This window comes from Saccopteryx bilineata, chromosome 2 (assembly GCF_036850765.1).
Source record: "Saccopteryx bilineata isolate mSacBil1 chromosome 2, mSacBil1_pri_phased_curated, whole genome shotgun sequence".
In the NCBI taxonomy this organism is placed as follows: domain Eukaryota; kingdom Metazoa; phylum Chordata; class Mammalia; order Chiroptera; family Emballonuridae; genus Saccopteryx; species Saccopteryx bilineata.
In genome coordinates, this window is record NC_089491.1 from 371,269,446 (window position 1) to 371,289,381 (window position 19,936).

At 53.0% G+C, this 19,936-nt stretch overlaps 1 protein-coding gene across 7 annotated transcripts in view; it reads left to right on the forward strand.

Annotated features, from left to right (window-relative positions):
* Positions 1–3,354: 3,354 nt before the first annotated feature.
* Positions 3,355–19,936, forward strand: part of HDAC5 (histone deacetylase 5) — a 35,178-nt gene continuing 18,596 nt past the window's right edge. For 3 of the 7 annotated variants that reach the window (XM_066263494.1, XM_066263498.1, XM_066263497.1), the window contains exons 1-3: positions 3,355–3,506; positions 8,868–9,078; positions 16,530–16,604. In XM_066263494.1, coding sequence (XP_066119591.1) covers positions 9,057–9,078; positions 16,530–16,604 — 97 coding nt within the window. In that variant the 5' untranslated portion in view covers positions 3,355–3,506; positions 8,868–9,056. Of the gene's footprint in view, positions 3,507–3,548; positions 3,913–8,867; positions 9,079–16,097; positions 16,605–19,936 lie in introns of those variants that run through there. The other 4 variants (XM_066263496.1, XM_066263495.1, XM_066263499.1 and 1 more) reach the window with 4 other exon arrangements.

Genomic DNA, 19,936 nt, shown 5'->3' on the forward strand with positions numbered 1-19,936 from the left:
CCACCACAGGTCAGGCTTGTTCTGAGATCTTGAGAGAAGAAATTCCAGTCTTCAGTGCTCCCCAGTCTTTACTGAGTACCTGCTATATGAGAGTTGATGTGCTAGGTGCTAGAAAGGCAAAAAGAAATATAAGCTCTTTTCTCAAATGGCTCATAATCTGCTTGGGGAAGCAAAACATTGCACTGAAAAAGCAAAATCCCAACTCAACCACCAATGAGAGACAACATATGTTGTTTAAAAGTAACAACAAATGGGCGGCACCATCATTATAGGACAGAGGCAGGAGGACCCCTGTCTTGGAGTGACATAGTATAACTTTGTGTGGATAGGCTTTCTGCTCAGGATCCATTGTCCAAAGAGTGCTCACCTTGATTTAATCTTTTAACATTCATTCATTTCATTTAATAGTCATTAAGTCTTTTTGTTGTTGTTCCCGGCACTGTGCTTGGTAGAAATTTATGCTTTTTGTATTTAAGAAGCTTACAGAGATGGACACTTACTCAATAATGCCATAAATAGATGTATATTTACAAATTGTTATCAGAATCAATAGAAGCATATATAAAGTAAGCTATGGAGATGGGTTTCAGGAATTAGCATGTTGAACAAACTCTTTAGGTAATCTGTAAGAACCCTATTCTGGGCCAGATACAGATTTCAGTGAGAAAAATCAGAGACTTCGAACACTCTTAATTAGATTTGTGTTCTAAAATAGGTCACCCTGGTTTAAAAAAAAAGGCTAAGATGGATGCAGAGAGTGGACTAATTGGGGAGGCAGATATAGTATCTCAGGTGAGAGGTAATTTGGCTTAGTACAAAGGATGGGGCTGGAGTTGTGTGTCTGAAGAAACTGATTCATGAAATTCTTTTTTTTTTTTTTTTGTATTTTTCTGAAGCTGGAAACGAGATAGACAGACAGACTCCCGCATGCGCCTGGCCGGGAGCCACCCCGCACGCCCACCAGGGGGCAACGCTCTGCCCACCAGGGGGCGACGCTCTGCCCACCAGGGGGCGACGCTCTGCCCACCAGGGGGCGATGCTCTGCCCCTCCAGGGCGTCGTTCTGTCGCGACCAGAGCCACTCTAGCGCCTGGGCAGAGGCCAAGGAGCCATCTCCAGTGCCGGAGCCATCTTTGCTCCAATGGAGCCTCGGCTGGCCTGACCTGTGGTGGCGCAGTGGATAAAGCGTCAACCTGGAAACGCTGAGGTTGCCGGTTCAAAACCCTGGGCTTGCCTGGTCTAGGCACATATGGGAGTTGATGCTTCCTGCTCCTCCCCCCTTCTCTCACTCTCTCTCCCCTCGCTATAATGAATAAATAAAAAAATATATATTAAAAAAAAAAAAAAAAGTACAATGGAGCCTCGGCTGCAGGAGGGGAAGAGAGAGACAGAGAGGAAGGAGAGGGGGAAGGGTGGAGAAGCAGATGGACGCTTCTCCTGTGTGCCCTGGCCGGGAATCGAACCCGGGACTTCTGCACACCAGGCCGACGCTCTACCACTGAGCCAATCATGAAATTCTTTGTAGAAAAAAACCTTTATCATTTATTCCAGAAACATTTATTTATGTTATTTATTTTTTTCTGGTTAGATAACTAATACAAAACTTCAGGCACATAGAAAAAGATAAAGAAAACAAAGGTAAATATTTTGGTATTTATTCTTCTGGCTTTTTTCTCTACATACATACTCAGACATATAGATTTAGTTTGTTTACAATAATGGGGCAATTCTGTAGTACTTGTTTGATTTCTTATTTTCAAGAAAACAATATAGCCTGACCAGGCGGTGGCGCAGTGGATGGAGCGTCGGACTGGGATGCTCAGGACCCAGGTTTGAGACCCCGAGGTCGCCGGCTTGAACGTGGGCTCATCTGGCTTGAGCAAAAGCTCACCAACTTGGACCCAAGGTCGCTGGCTCGAGCAAGGGGTTACTTGGTCTGCTGAAGGCCCACGGTCAAGGCACATATGAGAAAGCAATCAATGAACTAAGGTGTTGCAATGCGCAACGAAAAACTGATGATTGATGCTTCTCATCTCTCCGTTCCTGTCTGTCTGTCCCTGTCTATCCCTCTCTCTGACTCTGTCTCTGTTAAAAAAAAAAAAAAAGAAAACAATATATCATAAGCATCTTTGCAGGTCAATATAGACATATCATTTTTAATGTCTGAATGGCATTACACTGAGTAAACATACCCTAAGTTTATTTGCCAATCCCCCACTGACAGATATTTAGGCTGTTTCCAACTTTCCACATCATTATAAACAATCTCTTTCCTTCCATACTCATTTTTTTTTAAAGAGACAGGGAGAGAGAGAAAGTTGATGAGAAGCATCAACTTGTAGTTGTATCACCTTAGTTGTTCATTGATTGCTTCTCATACATTCTTTGATGGGGGGCTCAAGCTGAGCCAGTGACTCCCTGCTCAAGTCAGAGACCTAGGGCTCAAGCCAGTGACCCTGGGATCAAGTTGATGATCCCATGCTCCAGCCTGCCACCCCATGCTCAAACCGGATGAGCATGAGCTCAAGCCAGCGATCTTAAGGTTTTGAGCATGGGAACTCAGCATCTCAGGTAGATGCTCTATCCATTGCACCACCACCGATCAGGACCATACTTGTTTTTGAACACATACATATTTATTTCCTTAGAATAAATTTTCGTTAGTGGAATTACTGGGTTATTGACAAACTGTCTAGGTTCAATCACAGGTACTCATATTGTTACCTAAGGGGAGTTGTAAGATGAAGATGGCACTCAAGACAAGGACCGGAAGTCTTCCTTTTGAAGACCTTGGACTATTACAATCATAGGCTGGCTCTTCCTAATCTTTTCTTTCCCTGGCATGGATGTAGTGTGTGCTATCTGAACTCAAGACCTGTCCCAGACATCCAACCCCTCCAGCCTGGCATCTTCGCTGGGTACTGACATCTTCCCTGGGGCCTCTGTGGCCCTTTCAGCCCCTAGGAATCTGGCCCTCAGTTCCCTCCCTTGCCACGGTAGGGCGTGTTAGGAATAAGCTTAAGCAGGCAACGATTGCACCATCCACGGTTTGAAAAGGAAGTCGAGGAAACCGGGGAGGAAAATCGAGCGTCCCAAAGTCTGAGCCCCAGCAGTCAGACCCGGCCGCCTGCAGCGCTCCTTCCAGAACTTGCTAGGCTCGTATCCTTTGCTTTTCACCCCCTTCTCAGCCCAGCTCTTCGCTGGATACCGGACCTTTAAGAAGCTGTCACGGTGGCGCTTCTGGCCCCGCCCCGGAGGGAGGGCCTAAAGGGAGGGGAGGGGTTGGTGGATGCTGAAGCCGGGAGGGGGGCGGTCTGAATCTATTTTTAGCTCGGGGTCGGGTCACGTGGTGCGAGTGACGTCTCCGAATGTTGTTGTTGGTGGCGGCGGCGAGCGGAGCCGGAGGAGCGCCGCAAAGATGGAGGAGTCGTCGGGTAGGCGCTGCCGCTGTTGCCGCCGCCGCCGCTGTCCCTGCTGCCCGCGAAGCCGGAGCTCAAGCCACAGGGGGTGAGCGCACCGCACCACCCCAGATCCCACCTCCCCTGGGCCCCTGGGACGTGAGGCGGCGCACCTTTCTCCTACAGTCGCTGACCGCGGGCGCCTCGCGTTCCGCGCCCCCCTTCCTTCCTCCCGGCTCTCGGTGCCTGGCGGTGCCCCCCAGGAGCATCGCCAGCCGGAGAGCCGGACCTTCGGATTACTGCGCGCCCCTCCCCGCCCCTCCCATGCAGCGGCGCCTTACTGCAGGTAAGGGAGGGGCCCGCCTTCCAGTGACCCGCACTCGCAAGTGGCGCGTACGCGGCCGAGGCTGTCTGATTTGCCCCCTCCCAAGTGGCGCATGTTGCGTTGTAGAGCGATTTGAGCCCTGCACCCGGATTCTATGCAGACTCTTCTTCGTTGGACACCCAACGAAGAGGTGAGGTACTCTGAGGTGAGGAGCGCTGCCCACCCTACAGCGCTTCTACCCAGACCTAAGAACGCGTTCTTCATTTTTGTGTCCTTGAGTTCCGTGCATGAGGAGGGGGCCTACGGGCCCACCTTACTTCTCCTCTCTCTCGTTATTCTCATCCCCTCCCCCGTGAGGCGTTACTGCGTTTGTTCCCACCTTCTTTTCCCGTCTGACACCCCGGAGCCAGAGACGGGGGGAGAGAGAGAGAGAGAGAGAGAGAGAGAGAGAGAAGGAAGGGAGAGAGAGAGAGAAAGAGAGAGAGAGAGCGAGCGAGCGCGCGCTAGGAGATACCAGCTCCTTGTTTCTTGTCTGGGGTGGGTGCTCCCCATTTTTCATCCTGGGTCTGTATCTCATGGAAATGGTGATACTGCCTCTGTCTTTTAATTTAGGGGAGGCCACTTTCCTACCCCACCCTTCTCTGGGGCCCTGGGGAAGATGAGAACTAATCTGTGAGTCTGATTGGTGGGGGGGGGGGGAGAAGAAGGGAAGGTGGGAGTGCCCCATTTGGGGGAGAAGGTGACCACCTGATACCCCCACTATTGGCCTTCTGAGATACGGTGATGAGTAGCAGCTGCAGTTGCTTTTGGGGGGATGCTCAAGACTACTGTTCTCCTGGGGCTTGGACTTAGCTTTGGTGATTGGGGGTGGTGATGCTGGTGTTTGGATTCAGGGTCCAACTGGGAAGGGAGGATGGAGCCGAATTGTAGGAACAAAAGGAAGGAGGGCATGGGAGATCCAGTAGTCTTGGCCAGAGAGACTCCTGACCAGACTGCCTTGCAGGACTTAAACTAGGGGCTGGATCTTGCCCTGAGCCTCTTCATGTTCACAGGATATAGGCAGGGAGGGTCTTCAGTCTGTGTTCTAGGCATCAGGGCCCCTGAGCCTATGCTGGTTGTCCAGATGCTGGGCTGGGGATGGTGGATGAGCCATGTTGGGGGCTGCCTACTTCTTCATTCCAGTCTTCCCTCCTCCTCTTCCTCCTAAACACAGAGCTTGGGGAGATCTTGGTTTGCTTCCTGCCCCTTCTCTTGAATCTTCTCTTTGCTCCGTTCTGCCTTGGATTTGGATTTGGCTATGTCTTGATGAGACAGGAGAGGGTCTCTCTGAGTTGGGGGGGGGTACCCAATATCTCCATTCTGTCTTGGCAATGTATGCTTGCCAGGGACGAGATACCAGGTGCAAGTTACTTGGGGGCAATGACGGAGAACATGTTAGCTCTGTGCCAACCTTCCCCTCCTCCCCATTTCCCCTGTGGCTGGATCCCATAATTTGGAGGGAGTGGGGGGCAGCAGTATCACATGCCCCACTCTCTCTAAGGAGCTGCAGAGACAAAGGTTTGATTTCCCTAGGGGTGGCATCTTTGTGTGTTTAGAAATGGGGCCTGGGGATGGGGGGGTAGTTTGTGTTTCTGCATAAGGGGGGAGGGGGACCAGCTATAGGAGCTGGGGGGAATACAGTCTGTGCCAAAGTACCAGCTGCTCTTTAATAATTAATTCTTCCTACTCACATCCTTTTGAGGAGGGATGTCTGGAACACGGCATCAAGCTCAGCCAGCCTGCTAGAGGACGCACTTCTGTTGGTGGGGGTAGGGTGGGGGAGAGAATGCAAGGGGGGCGGTTCTTGGCATTTTTGGAGCACTGTTGCTTGCTCATGAATGAAAACCTGATGCAGCCTGTGAGGGGGCCTATTGTAGCCTGTAGCCGACTTTGGCTAATTAAACTTTCTCTGCCTTTCTTTTCCCCCACTCCACCTCACCCCAGCCCTGGCCCCAGCCCTCTTTTGAATGGGGACCCTGTCTGGGAGTGCTGGAGAGGGGGTATCGTTCTGCCTGAGGTTTTAGGGCAAACAGACCGGGTCTTCTGCCCTCTGCTTCTGCCTCCTTCCTCCCTCTCCTCTTATCCCCCCCTTTTTTTTCTAGAAATAGCAGCCTCCTCCATCTGGTTTGTGCAGATGCCTGGAGCTGTGTCTGAGCAGACAAACAGAAATGGGCTGATTGCAAAAATGAATTTGCCAGCCTGGTGCCTTTTTTCCTCCTCTGTTGCCCTCCTCCCCCTTCTCTTAGTTTGGGGCCTGGACATCCAAGTCAACTACCCCTCATGGTTCTGATAACCCCAGGCTTTTAGTGGTCCAGTTTGGGGAAGATACATGGCAATGGAAGCTTTTGGAGGCTGGGGAAAATGGTATCTTATGGCCACAGTCAGGAGGGGTCAAGATGAGAGATCATTTGTGCCTTGGGATGGGATGTCTGGGCTTGTAGCTTTCTGATGAAGTCTTTGGGCAGATCTCAGATTGTGAGTAATCTCAGGTTCACAGGATTTGGTTCAGACAGTTCAGACAACTCATCTGGCCACCTGTGACCTGGGAAGGGGATCCTGTCCACGATGCTCAGACTTGGGCCTGCCTCTAGGAGGGTCCAGAGCTGGTGTATTAGAAGAAGCCTGCCAGGTAGTGCTGGAGTCCAGAAAGACCCTCAAAGGGACACCTGACTCCCCAGGAATTCCAGGGGAGCTATTTGAGGGACAAGGTCCCTGCAGGGCAGCTCTGTAAACTGGTGGCCTTTGGGGCATTATATTGCTTCATAGCTCCCTCACTTGTCTGCCCTTCTCCTCCCACCCTCTGCTAGAGTTTTTATTGCTCATGTATGGGGGGTGTCCCCTGGGGGTTTTGCTCTAACTCATTTGACTTAGTCAAAGGTGAGATGCTTTTCTCATTCTTTGCCTTGCCATCCTGGCTGGAGGTTTGAGGTGGGTTTGGATCCTGGGGTGGGACAGAGGTATGACTGACAGAGTTGATGGGGTAGGAACAAGGCCATGAGGTGTACCTACTTATAATGTCAAGGAAGTTGGGCTTCTCACTAGTTTGCCATATAGAAGCCACACAGCTCTTGGTCCCCAACTGACCATGGAGACCCTCATCTAACACTAGTTAGCAGTGGTTTTTCTCTGGCAGAGGAGGGACCAAATAGGCCAAGTTTTAACCATCACACTGCCCTTTTTCCACTTTATGCCGCAACTTAGACAAGAATCTATAGCTGTCCTGATCAGGCAGTGAATGCTGCTTTGTTTCCCATGAGGCCCCTGTTCACTGGGGAGGCTTGCTGGGGGTATTGGCGACACTCTGCAGGTGGACAGGGCCCAGGGGTCTGCTGCATCCTGCAGGGTGGGAGGAGTCCTAAGCCCTTGGGAGTTCTAGGAACCCCTCCTTCTTCTCCCAAAGGGGTGAGGATAATGGGGGCTCAGGACTAATAACTTAGTTTTTGTACCTTTGAGGCTCTCTCCTGCTGTGGAGGTGTCTTTTACTAGGCAGATGGGCTGAGCCACACAGGCTGCTGGGAATCGTGGGAATATCTGAAGCTCTGTTCCTCAGCCCACGGAAAGGGTGTGAGCAGGACTGGGCGCCAGCCTCGGGTGGGCACCGGCTGGGCACGGGCTGAGCAATCTGCCTACGCTGGCCCTGCCAGGGCACCAGCAGCCCCACCTGCTGCATTCCTGAGCTTGGCCCCAGCCCTGCACAGCCTCTTTTGTCCTTGCCCCACACCTGTGCCTGTCAGGAGCCATTCAGTCCCTTCACTGTCTCCTCCCACCTCCCCAATCTGAGTGCACCTTTCTGTAGCTAGAGTCTAAACCCTGTGGATAAGAGCAAGGAACAAGTAGGCCTCTGAAGATTTGAGTCTTCTTAGTGTATGTGCATGTGTGTGAGGGCATGCTTGTGTGTGTGTGTGTGTGTGTGTGTGTGTGTTTGTTCTTGTATCCCCACCATGGCTGACTCCATACTTGCTCCATATGAATTCAAGGCTTACTGAGAATTTATCTTGCTAGGAGGTGGGGCTATCTAGGGGCAGAGCTGATTGCCTGTTCCTGGCTGCTGGAGCATAGTTAGGGCTTAAACATCCAGCTCCTGTCAGCCTCATCTGATCACTTCCTGCTACTTCAATTTCACTGGGTATTGGAGGGCTTACCTTAATTTGGAAGAAAATGAATGAAATCATATCTGGGGGTGGGGATGGTGGGCTGTTTAAAGCCCAAGTGGGTGCAAGCATAGTATCTGAGGCTTGAGGACTAGCTTGAAAGGAGTGGTGACAGGTTGGCAAACTCATGGTCTGTTAATACTGAGACATTCTCTATTACATTATTAGCCTCAGCAGACATACTGCTGGGCCTTTTGGTGCATTTGTACAAACTGGAGAAAGGTGTCCATTATTCTGGTTGGGCTCAGCCTGAGTGACCCATAGCCTCATAGGCAGAGCACAGGCTGAATTTCAGACCTTGCACAGGGTGCAACCTGTACAACACATTCAAAGCCCTGGGCTTGGGCCCTGGACCCAGGTCTGGAGGCACTGGATGTGGGGTGAATATCTGCCTTTCCAAATTTCTGGAAACAGCATGAGTTATGGGTAGAAAACATTTTCCCTCTTTCCCTGACCAACTGCTAAAGAGGGGGAGACCAAGATAGAAGCATCACATTTCGAGAGTCGGCCAGAGAGTAGGGAGGAGATGACACTTACCCGAGAGTTCCAACTCAGGTTGTTGGGGCTGGGATACCAGTTTCTCCCTGAACTTCGGCCCGGACTCCGGGTCAGCCCTGTCTCTGCACTGCCATGGACAGAGTTCAGAGCCTCCCTGTGCTTTCTGCTTTGGGCACATCCAGTCCCACATGGGGCACCCTTGGGAGTCTGTACCTGGCAGTGGGTATTGTCACCTGAAAAAAAGAGTTTGGGTGTGACTACTGCGGCCATTTCTCTTCCCTTGAGTGCTGGCAGTCAGAGAAGAAATCAGGATTTGGTCCAGTTCTGCTGATTCCCCTTGCGCCCCTGGTCAGTAGTCCCTTCTTTTCCCCAGATGTAAATTGACAAGCTTTGAGGTCTCCTTCAACTCCCAGATTGCTGAGTTGGGGGCCTCTAACCCTGCTCCATCTCTCCCCAGGGATGCCGTTTTGAGTGCCTGACCTACTCGCCCCGAAGGATGGCCTCGGATGGGCATTAGAGGCACAGCGGCCCCGGGCTCCTGTCCCGTCCGTCTGTCTGTTATCGTCTGTCTCTCTTGACATCACCGCAGCTCCATCCCCTCCTGTCCCAGTCCCCAACGCCAGCTTCCTGCAGGCCCAGAGCCGGCATGAACTCTCCCACCGAGTCGGGTAAGAGCTGGGAGGCTGGAGAAGGGCATCCTGGGGTGGCTTTGTCTGATATGGACTGTGCAGGCTTAGAGCCCAGGCCAGTCTGAGCTGTAAGGGACCAAGAGAGTCAGGAGTGGAGAAGCATTGCAAGAAAAGGACAGGTGATTAATGTTATTGATCATGGGGTACAACTGAGAATTGATGGGTCAGCAATCTGGACTGGCCCTTAGAGGGCATGGGTCCAACTCTGTTTCCATGCCTGCCCTCTCAGCTGGGGGCTTTTAGCTTTATCTCTGTCCTGCCCTGATCACCAAGACAGGCAGGCCTGCGAGGGGGTATGGATCCCTGAGTGTCTCTGGAAGGTCTGAGGATGATGTTGGACGTTCCCTACCGTGGCTGAATGTGAAACTTCCTTTTTGTGGTGGTGGCTCTCTTCCTGGTCGTATGTTTCTCTGTGTTCCATATTTTCTTTTTAGTGGAGGCTTGTAGGGTCTTTGGCCTTGATCTGCATTGCGTGTGTAGTATTGGGGTGGGGTGCGGTGACATGTAGGTAGAGGAGTCTTGGCTCTCTCAGTCAGGTACACTACCCTTTCTCCTCTTGGGCCCTAGACATGGTGGATTCCTACTGGGGTCTTTGACTCTGAGATTTCCTATTCTTCCCTGCTCTTAGGAGCCTGCCTCATGCTGCCAGAAATAGTCTCTGGGTGGGACTCCAGGCAGCTTTGTGTGTGGGTCTGGGTGTTTGCCCATGAGGATGTATTCAAGTGGCCTGAGCTGGACCCTCAGGAGTTTCACAGGAGGGTCATGGGTCAGTGTGGTCAAAGTAATAACTGCCTTCTTTCCTTGGATGCCTCTTTCTGTGCAGTCTTAAAGGGTGAGAGCTCTTCTTGTTCAATAACCTGTCCTGTCCCCCACATCTTTTTCTATAGGGATAGAGGGATATTTTTCCTTCTTTATTTTTTGTTCTTCTTCTTTCTTTTCTTTTCTTTTTTTTTTTTTTTTGAGATAGATAGGAAGAGAGAGATGAGAAACATCAATTCATAGTTGCAACACCTTAGTTGGTCATTGATTGCTTTCTCAAACGTGCCTTGACCAGAGGGCTCCAGCTGAGCCAGTGATCCTTTGCTCAAGCCAGATACCGTGGGATCATGTCACTGATCGCATGCTCAAGCCGGCGACCTCAGAGTTTCAAACTTGGGTCCTCAGTGTCTCAGGCCAGTGCTCTATCCACTGCGCCACTGCCTGGGCACGTGATATTTTTTCTTCTTTTAGAGATGAGGATCCTAGGGCCTAGAGAAGAAAACCCATTTGCAGGAGAGACAGAAGCAGTACCACAGAGGAGTCTGTGCCCTTTCTCATTTCCTTCCCCTTTGTCAGTTCGCTGGACCTGATGCCTTCTGTGGGGCCCTGGTGCTGGTGATACGTGGGAGAGGCCCTGACCAGGTTCCTGAGGGGTTCGGCAGACTCAGGGAAACTGGAAGCTGATGGGATTGTTTGGTTTTGTGCCATTTGTTTTGGTCAGGGCTGTGCTGCCTCCCCTTTCCCTTCCCAACATGATATGCCCGGGGCATCGGCTGCGGGCAGAGTAGAGTGCCAGCTGGAGATGTACTGAGTCAGCTCTGCCTGAAGAACCCTCCTGCAGAGGTTGTGCAGTTGTGCTTCCCTCTCGGGTCCTCCCACCTCTGCCCTTGCCTGCTTTCAACCTGTAGGGGTTGTGCCAGGTGTTATTCATGCAGAGGTCTGTGTGACTCCAATGCTGGAGTGTGGGCTGTTGAGCATCGACTTCTTGCTTCCTCCTCTGAGGCTGGGCTGGTAAAGGAAGAGGAGAGGCCTAGTGGGTTCTCATCAGTCCCTTGCCTGTCTCATCTGGCCACTGCCCACTAGTAGGGTCAGTTGTGCTCAGTGGTAGTGTCAGCTACACCTTTCCTCTGAGCTGCTGTGCTGATCTGTCAGGAGCCACCTCCAGTCGTACCAGGCCTGGGGTCTAAGACAGGGCCAAGGGAACAGAAGCTTCCCAAAGCATCTGTTGGTGGCTGGGAAAGACATTTCCCAGCTTTGGGATTTTAGTCCCTTAAGTAAAGGCTAAAATAGTCAGCCTCGATAGATGAGGTCACTAGGTTGCCTTTCCAGATGTTGGTGGTCGCAGTTTCGCTTGCAGTTACTTCTGATGGCGGGAGTGTGGTGGTAGCTGGAGGCTTCCACCAGTGCAGGAGTCGGGCAGCCCGGGAGCAGCTCCTGAGCCCTGCCAGGAGGAGCCTCCCTACTGGGGCCTATAGAATTGGCTGCATCTCCTGTCCAGCTTTTCAGCTCCCCCCAGTAGGGGGAGATGCTGTCTTCTTGTGTTTGCGAAAGAGGGGGTCAGAGATAGGGGGCCTCATTTTAGGACTGTGGAGAGGCCTCAGAAGTGGGATCATTGCTTGGGAGCGCTCCCTGAGGCCCTTCCACTATGTTTTCCTGGGGCTCTGAGACTGGCTGTCCCACTTGTGGAGTTAGAACTGCTCCAGGGACAGTCACCTCCCCACAGCTCGTCCTCTTTAAGGTCCCCGCATCTGCTATTCCCGGAGCTCAGGGTGGCATCTGGGCTGGGACTGTGGGTACCTGGCGCCAGGCAGAAGCTTGGATACCATGTGCCTTTGGGCTCCACGGAAGTAAAATGAAACCACGAATTGTAGCTGGAGCATGTGGTGTCGTCTACTTCCCCTGTGGACACCCTGCAGAGAGGCCCAGGAAGAGCAAGGGACCACGGGGCTGGGGAGGGAGGTGGGCATGATGACAATGGTTAGTCCCAAGGGCCTGGATGGCCTGCTCCTGAGCACTCCCCCCCTTCTGAATCCCCAAAGATTTGTTCCTCTTTCCTTAAGACACAATAGCACTGTTCTTGGGTTCCCCTACATTTCTCTCAGTGTAGGAGCTTTCCTGTTTGGTAACTCCTTGCGGACTATCCCTCACATGTGAGACTCTGAGCTCAGCCTATGGGAAAACAGAAGAAGAATAGAAAGTGTTTCTTCCCTGCCCTCATAGCAAAAAAGTTAGTAAGAGAGAGTTCTGGGTAAGGCGCAGCAGGCAGAGACTCAAAGTGATTTACTCCTGGGCCTTACCTCTCCTCCCTGGAGAGCGGAGCTGATTGGCTTACCTCTAGACTGGGCCAAACACCAGCATTTGACCTGATTTGCCTCTTTCTCTAGTCCTGAGTACAGGCAGGGCCCATTGAAGGGGCTGCCTGCTTCCCTAGGGAGGCCACTCTCTCTGGTACCGGGCTTCTCTTCAGGCAAAAGGGGGCTTGAGGAGTTAGGCTTTCTTCATTTTTCTGGAACTGATCACTACTTCTTCACTCAGTAGGATTGAAGGACTAGCAGAGTGTGTTCCCTTCCTGGGCTTGGCCCGACTAGGTTGGAGGAGCTGCCCTGAGTCCTGGAATCTAGGCCTGCTCTAGTCACTGCCCTGTCTTCTGTGCTGTGGCCCAGAAGGGCAAGAGTGAGGCCCGCTGTGCGAGCCAGTCTAGGTGGTGACAGGGCCCCAGGAGAAGGTAGCCAGATTCTTTATCCGTAGCGTGGGAAGGAGACAAACTTCATGACAACACCTGCCTGCCCAGCACCTCCCAGCACACTCTACACTTTCTCTTCTTCCCTTTCCCAGGAGGGAGGAGGGAGGGCAGTGGCCGCCTCCTCTCTGGGTGACCAGAGAAACTGGGGCATGGGCGTAGGGTGGAGCCAAGAACCTCGGCGTCCTGCCTCCCAGTCTCGGGCTCAGGCTCTGCCTCTGAGCCCCTGGGGAAGACGGGCAGCCAGCCCTGAGGAGAAAGTGGGTCAGTGCCAGCGTGGATTGGGGGTCTGGGCAATGGACTCCTGTCTCCACTTAGGTGCCCGCCTCACCTGTGCACTCGCTATACATTGGGGTCTGCTCCACTTCCTTTTCCTGGCTTCATCTGTCCAAAAGGATTGAAGGCTTAGAATGGACTGGTAGGAGGAGGCTGGGTCAACCCTGAGGGGATGTGGAAGATGCCAAAATAGTTGTTCATGTTTTTCCTGGACTTGGTTTTAAATGAGAGGGTTTAGCCAGCACCTAGCATGGGACCTGGCATATGGCAGCTCCCAGGTGATGCCAATGGGCTTTAGTATGACAGGGCTCAAAAGGCAGGCAGGCCAGATGTCTCCAGGACCCCAGGGACGCTGGCACCCCACACTCCATTTGGAGTGGTCCTAGAAAATCCCTTGACTTTCATAATGTACACAAAGCAGATCTTGTTGTCTTCCTTTTGGGCCCAAGAAATGAGAGCCCGGAGGAGCCCAAAGAGCCAGGTTTGGGTTCCCCTCCAGATGTAGGGGGTTAGGAGGCCTGACCCCAGCCTCCACGGGACAGAACAAAGTCATTGTGGCTCTGAGGAGATGGTGTTGGCTCCAGATGAGGCTCATATACCCCATGTTTGGTGGGTGTTTCGTAAGGTTTGTAGGATGACACATGGGAGTGCTGGATGGGTGGGGATGCTGAAGAGATGTGAACCGCGAGGAGAGGGACCATAGAGCAGGGAGGATTGAGGTTAGACATTAGCAAGATCTTGTTGCATCACTTGAATCTCAGAAGTGAAAAAAGACACTTGAACCTATCCCAAGCCTCCTCTCTTACTCCCCTAGAAGATTCTGGGAGCTGCTAGAGGATTTTCTGGCTGTGTCTGACACTTTGCTTCCACTTCATGGTGATAGTGGAAATCATAACAGTGCTGGCACTTGCCCCAGCTCCTGGCTCTGGCCACTTCTGGGTGCCTAGTCTTCTGGGTGCTCCTGTCTTCCCTAAGCAGAGTGTTTTTTCCTTATACTTCTTGCCGCTCTGGGTTCTGGGGCCCTGCTTTGAATCATCGTAACTGGTGACTTCCTCTCTTTCAGAACAAGGCTCCCCTGCCATACTCTCCTGTGCCTGGGGCAGGCAGAGAGAGCCAGGACAGGGCTAGCCAGCCCTTCCGGTTGCTCCCAGCGTGGGTGGGTGGAGTCCTGGGCTGGGAGGGGCTACTGCCCCTGGCTTTCTGGGCTCCTTTGAGTCTGCTGCCTGTCACCCCACTGAGGGGACCTTGGCCTTCCATTCCCTTTCTTTTAAGAAAGCCCGGTTGGCCAGGATGGGTTTGGGGTTGGGGGTGGTGAACAAGGTACCTCCCAACTTCAGACCCATGTGGAGGCACTACTCCTTCACCATTTTTATAGAATTCACCTTGGCTAAGAAGCTGAGACAGCAGGTATTTGTTTAGCCCCTGCTCCCCTCTCCCCTGCAAATATACATCTTGCCAGCCAGTCTGTGACATGGCAATGCCCAGCTCTGCCACCTCCCCTGTCCACGCACTCCCCACCTGGGGACAGGAAGCACCTTTGCTACCTCTGGCTGGTAGAAGCTGCTTGGGAAGATGGGCTTCAGAAGCCACAGCCACTGTGTCCTTGGTTGGCTGGTTCCTCCCCGGATCCCGACAAGAGGGTGAGGTCATCCAGTCCAGGGAGAGGACAGGTGTCCCTGGCTCCATGCCTGGAGTTGGGGGCAAGAAGGGTTCAGGAGGGGGCTCCAAAATAGCAACTGTGACATCAGGAAGGGGGAGGGGGGCACAGACCCAGGAATAACCAGGCTATTAAAAGGCTCCAGTGAGGTCAGGGGGCCAAGTGGGATCTCTGTACCAGTGGGAGGCACAACCTGAGGAGAATGGACAGGCCAGCAGTGGGCAGTGTAGGTGGGTATCACTGGTTCTCGTGGGGCACCAGCTATAGGTCACAGTAGCACCCCAGAACAGGACCTGCTCTGTCAGGTCTGGTGCTGGTGGAGAACGGCTGGATGCTGGCAGCCTCTTGCTTCATACACTGATGGAGTACAGTGGGCTGTGGTAGTTAGCGTTAAGATGTTCCAGCCCTACCATTTAAGCAGTTATATGACCAAGGGTGAGTGACTTCATCTCTTGGTGCCTCAGTTTCCCCACCTGCACCTATCTCCTTAGGTCATCTTGCAGAATAAATGAGGTGATATATGTGCTGCTGTTAGAATTACACCTGGCACATTGTAGGGCAGGGGTTGGGAACCTATGGCTCGCGAGCCAGATGTGGCTTTTTTGATGGCTGCGTCTGGCTCGCAGACAAATCTTTAATAATAATAAAAAATAACCTTAAAAATATAAAACATTCTCATGTATTACAATCCATCATTTCCTACCGCTCATGTTCATGGTTGCGGGTGGCTGGAGCTAATCACAGCTGTCCTTCAGGACAACACCAAATTTTTATTGGATAATGCATAACGTACGGGGGTTGTTGTATGGCTCTCATGGAATTATATTTTAAAATATGTGGCGTTCGTGGCTCTCTCAGCCAAAAAGATTCCCGACCCCTGTTGTAGGGTAAGAACTACCTGCACTCTGAGAATGGGCAGGTGTTCCCAGGTCCCCTTCCCTGGGTGAGGGTGAGTCCCAGCCAGGAAGAGTCTCCTGCCCTCTGTGAGGGGCTTCTGGAGGTAATACCCCAATAGGTTGGTGGGAGCTGCCAGTTAGCCACTGCCCAGGGGTCTCCCTGCTCGTGGAGGGCGTGAAGAGGCACCTCCCAGCTCTGAGGGAGGGCAGAAGTTAAATAAACTCCTGTCAGGCTCTTAGAAGGACTTCAAGGGAGATGTGGAGTTAGGCCTGGTGGCCCTGTCTGCTGCTCTCTCTGAGCCCCTTCCTGTTCCTGTGCCTGCTGTGCATGTGAGAGGGGAGATAGAAAAGGAATTATTTTTTGGTCTTCAGTTTCTCGCCTGCCAGAGCTGCTCCCAGATGCAATGGGTACTCTGGTGGTGCCCTTCCTCAGCCTAGCCTCTGGCCACTCGGCTCTGTGGCCTTGGCCCTGAGAGCGGGCCCTCCCCTGCTCCCATCCCCCTGCCTGGCGCTTCCTCCTGGGGTGGAACGCGCCTCCCCCCCTGGGGCCTCCGCCAGGCCCAGCTCCTGGCAGCCAGCCTGCAGCTCCCTGAGCATGCTCCACCTATTTATAGACAGGGCCCTCCCCCAACTGCTATTTCAGTCTCCTGCCAGCTGCCGGCGGCGGCTCATTCGGGAAGGAGGAGCAGGGAGCCAGTCCCAGAGCTGTCACCCAGGGCTGGGAGGGAACACAGAGAGCCCGCCTGCCTGCTGAGCTCCCCTTCCTGTCCCTTAAGTGCTCAGCCATACTCCAGCTCCTGAGAGCTGGGAACAGGCTGGTGGTCCCATGCCCCTCTAGGGGAGAGCTGGGCCTGTAGCTCTGGGGCCTCCTGGCTCCTCCTGCTGCCAGGAGTGCCCAGGCCGGATGAGGCACCTCCCCAAGTGTGGGTCCCAGCAGCAGTGGCCTGAGGGAGCCCCTGAGCAGTGAAGGCCTGCCCACTACCTTCCCTTTGGCTGACTCCCGCCTCAGGCGGCCCCCTCCCTGGCATGCTGCTGGTGCCCAAGGCTCAGGGGCTGGTGGAGATGCTGCAAACCATCTATGAGACAGAATCCTGTTTCTCAGCAGATGGGATGTCAGGCCGGGAACCATCCTTGGAAATCCTGCCTCGGACTCCTTTACACGGCATCCCTGTGACAGGTAAGTCCCTCGGTGTCCCCACCTGCCCTCTGCCATTGGGCATCCTTGTCCCTGGGGCTGAGCATCTTGTTCTGAGCCTCACCCAGATATGGTCTTGTTTAGATCTTTTTGGGGAGCTTTGTGTTGAGAATATGGCTAGTCGGGAGCCACGCTCACTGAGATGGGTTTCTTGTTCTCCCTTCAGCTGCACTGTGCTGCATCTCTTCCAGTCCCTCTGGCCTCCTGCAAGGTCGGCATTGGCTGCTGGGGGCTGTGGACTGCTAGAGGATCCTGGCCTAGTTGGCACTATGGTCAGAGGGGAGGAAGTGGGTCAGTGACCTGCCTCCAGGCTGCCCGACCCCCAAGTCTGGGCAGAGGAAGAAGCCATAGCTGAGTCTTCACACAAATAAAGGCTACCTTAGCTCCTCTGGCTGGTTTCTGAGGGTCAGAGGGCCCAGTGCAGTGACTTCTGCAAGTCCCTAGGCAGGAGGCCCCTGGGAATCAAAACACCTAGGGAAGAGGCTTGTGCAGCTGTGGTAGAGTTAGGCAGAGGCTGGCAGCTGGGTGTCAGGGCCTTGGCTGCTCTAGGCATTAGCTCCCCTGAATCTTTCCTTTCCCCAGGCCTTTGTTTGTTCCCATCTCATGAGGGCAAACAGATGTTTTCATATAGGCTTAAAGACCCTGTAACCTGGCTGCTTCTCAGCAGGGACTTTTTTAACTCTTGGCTGGGGGTGGGGTCCCCCAGAGCTGGGCCACTCCCTCCTTCCCTCCCTCCCAGGAACCTGTTGGCAGCATCAGGCCTTTCTGGCACAGCCTTCCTACCAGGCCGGCACCACAAGATGCTTCCTTGAGGGACGGGCCTGCTGGATCCATGCCCGCTTGGCCCCTCCTGGCAGTGGCTTGGCACTTGGGTGTGTGTCTCTGTGTGTGTATGTATGGGGAGTCTTTGCCTCTGGATACGTGGGCGTGGGTCCTAAGCTTTGAATTGGAAGGTGGGAGCTGTGATTTGGCCTTAAACCCTCTAGGGATAATATTGTTGCTGAACTGGGACGTGTTAGAAGGTGAATGTTTCGGGAAATTTTAGAGTACCCTTGGAACAAGGCCTGCCATCTGCCTGGGCAGGGATGTCCATATAGTCTCCTAGGGTAGGAGCATAACTCTGGGGATCAGCCCAACAAAGTCCCTGCATAGTCCCCTGGAGGAGTGTAAACATCAAGGGCTGGTGTAACTCTGGTCTAGTTAAGTCTGTAGTTCTAGCTAAAGACCCTGCCTGCTGACCCAGGAGTCAGCGTGGTCTCTTGGAAAGCAAAGGACTGAATCTGCAGAACATCTGCTTGGGGGCAGCTCTGCCCCATTTGCAGATGCCATATCAGTCTACCCATCCTGCCCTGCTACCACTGTCCCTTGTCTCCCAGCAGCAGCTGGTGGCTGGCCTGAGGTTTTCCCCTCAGGTGTTCTCTTACCTCGCACCTTCTTTCAAGTTAAACCCCAGGCTGGGATCCCGCTATCCTCTCGTTCCTACGGCTGCCTGTGCACACATAGAGCCTCCCAGCCAATCTCTCCAGATCCCTGACTCCCCCCACAACACAGACACTGCATAGCTTTCTGAGCGGTGGCGTGGTCCATGCTGGCAGGAGGGAGGCGTGAGTCACCTCAGCGGCTCGGGGAGAGGGCTAAGAATGTTCCCCCCTGCGCAACTCCGATGCTGTGTCCGTGACGCGGCTAGGGACAGATATAGGCCGGGAGCTCGGCTGCCTTGTTTTGTTTTTTTTTTGGCGCTGGAATGTAAATAGATGTTTCAAATAGAAACACTTTAACCTTTGGGTTAAAAAAAATCCACCCCAGATAAACATGGCCATGAGGGCCCAGGCCGCCTCCCCCTACCCCGCCCCGCCCCCCAATGTCTTGATCAGCCTCCAGACAGGATGCAGGAGCCTGTGGCTAAAAAAGCAGGTGTCCAGGGACGCTTTTTGGACAGTATGTATCATCAGTCCTTTGCAGCATGAGGGGCTGAGGAATTGGGGCTTACCAGGGTGGATTCTGTCTATGCCAGCAGCAAGTGTGGAACCCCATTTTATGGGCATCCTTTGCTCTCTGGGCTGTCTTGTTCATGGCCGTTTCCCAGCATTAGCACAGTGCCTGGCACATGAATGAATGAATGACTGATGCTTGAGGGGCTGGCGTCCAGGGCTGATGGCAGGATTCCTAGACTATTCTGGGGCTTGGCCCTCTGGGTAAATGGACAGGTATGGTGAGTTGCCCCAGCAGGTGAGCCAGAGCCTTAAGGTGGAGCCCATGCAGGATGCAGGGCTCTGCTGTTCCTGTTTGAGTATGGGGACAGATCACAGTGTAGGTCTTCCTAAGTCTAGTGCTATCCTAGGTCTTCCTGAGGGCTCCTCCACATCAGTCTGGCACACAGTGGGCACCCCCTCATATAGGTCTGGTCCTAGCTTGGGGAGTCTGGAAGCTTGAACTCCAGGGTGCTAGGGGATCCCCTTCCTCCCTTCTGTGGGCCCTGGATAATTTCCCTCCAGCCTGGACTGGGCAGAGCGATGTTTGGGCAACTTGCAGGATATTACATGCAGGCATGGAAGAGGAGTCTCCTTTCCCCAGTGAGGAAGGGTGTGCATCCTGCTTGTGCCAAGAAAAGATGCTGTGGATTTTGGGAGGTTGAGAAGTGCCATGGGGTGTGGGTTTGGTATTGGGGTTTCCCCTGGCTATTCTTATTCACGTTCTTCAGACCATTCCAAGCTTCACTGAGTGTATGGGTGTGTAGGTGTAGGGTGTAAGGAGTGTAGGAAGGGTGAGACTTCAGTGGGAAGGGAACTAATATTATAGTGTACTAAGTGGCAGGATATCAGGTGCTTTTCTTACTTTATCTTTTCTAGGAAGGTATTAATAGCCATGATTTGTAATTGAAAAAGATCAGAGAGGTTGAAGAACTTGTCCATGGTCACAGAGTGACAGCTGCGATTCGGATTCACGTCTCTGTGTAGGGCCACTGCCAACCCACACAAGAGCTCCTTTGTGCAAATTTAAAAAGTGGCCCTTCTTTCAGGTGGCTACATCCTCATGCCAGAATGCATGGTTTAGCAACTGGATTGTGATCTAGATTTCAGTCCTCAACTTGCTCCTTCAGTCAGGTGCCCTTGTGCAATACACATTCTGCACAACTGTATGTGGTAGGCCAGTCCTCTGTACCTTCCAAAGTTTGCGTTCCTAGAGGATAGAGACCAGTCTGGCCTTGGGGAGGTTCCTGAGGTTTCTGAGAGGAGACTGTTCTCTATAAATACTGGGGACCACTTGGCCAGCGGTTTCCCTTCCTGCAGGGATTTTGGCCTAACAGAGGAAGG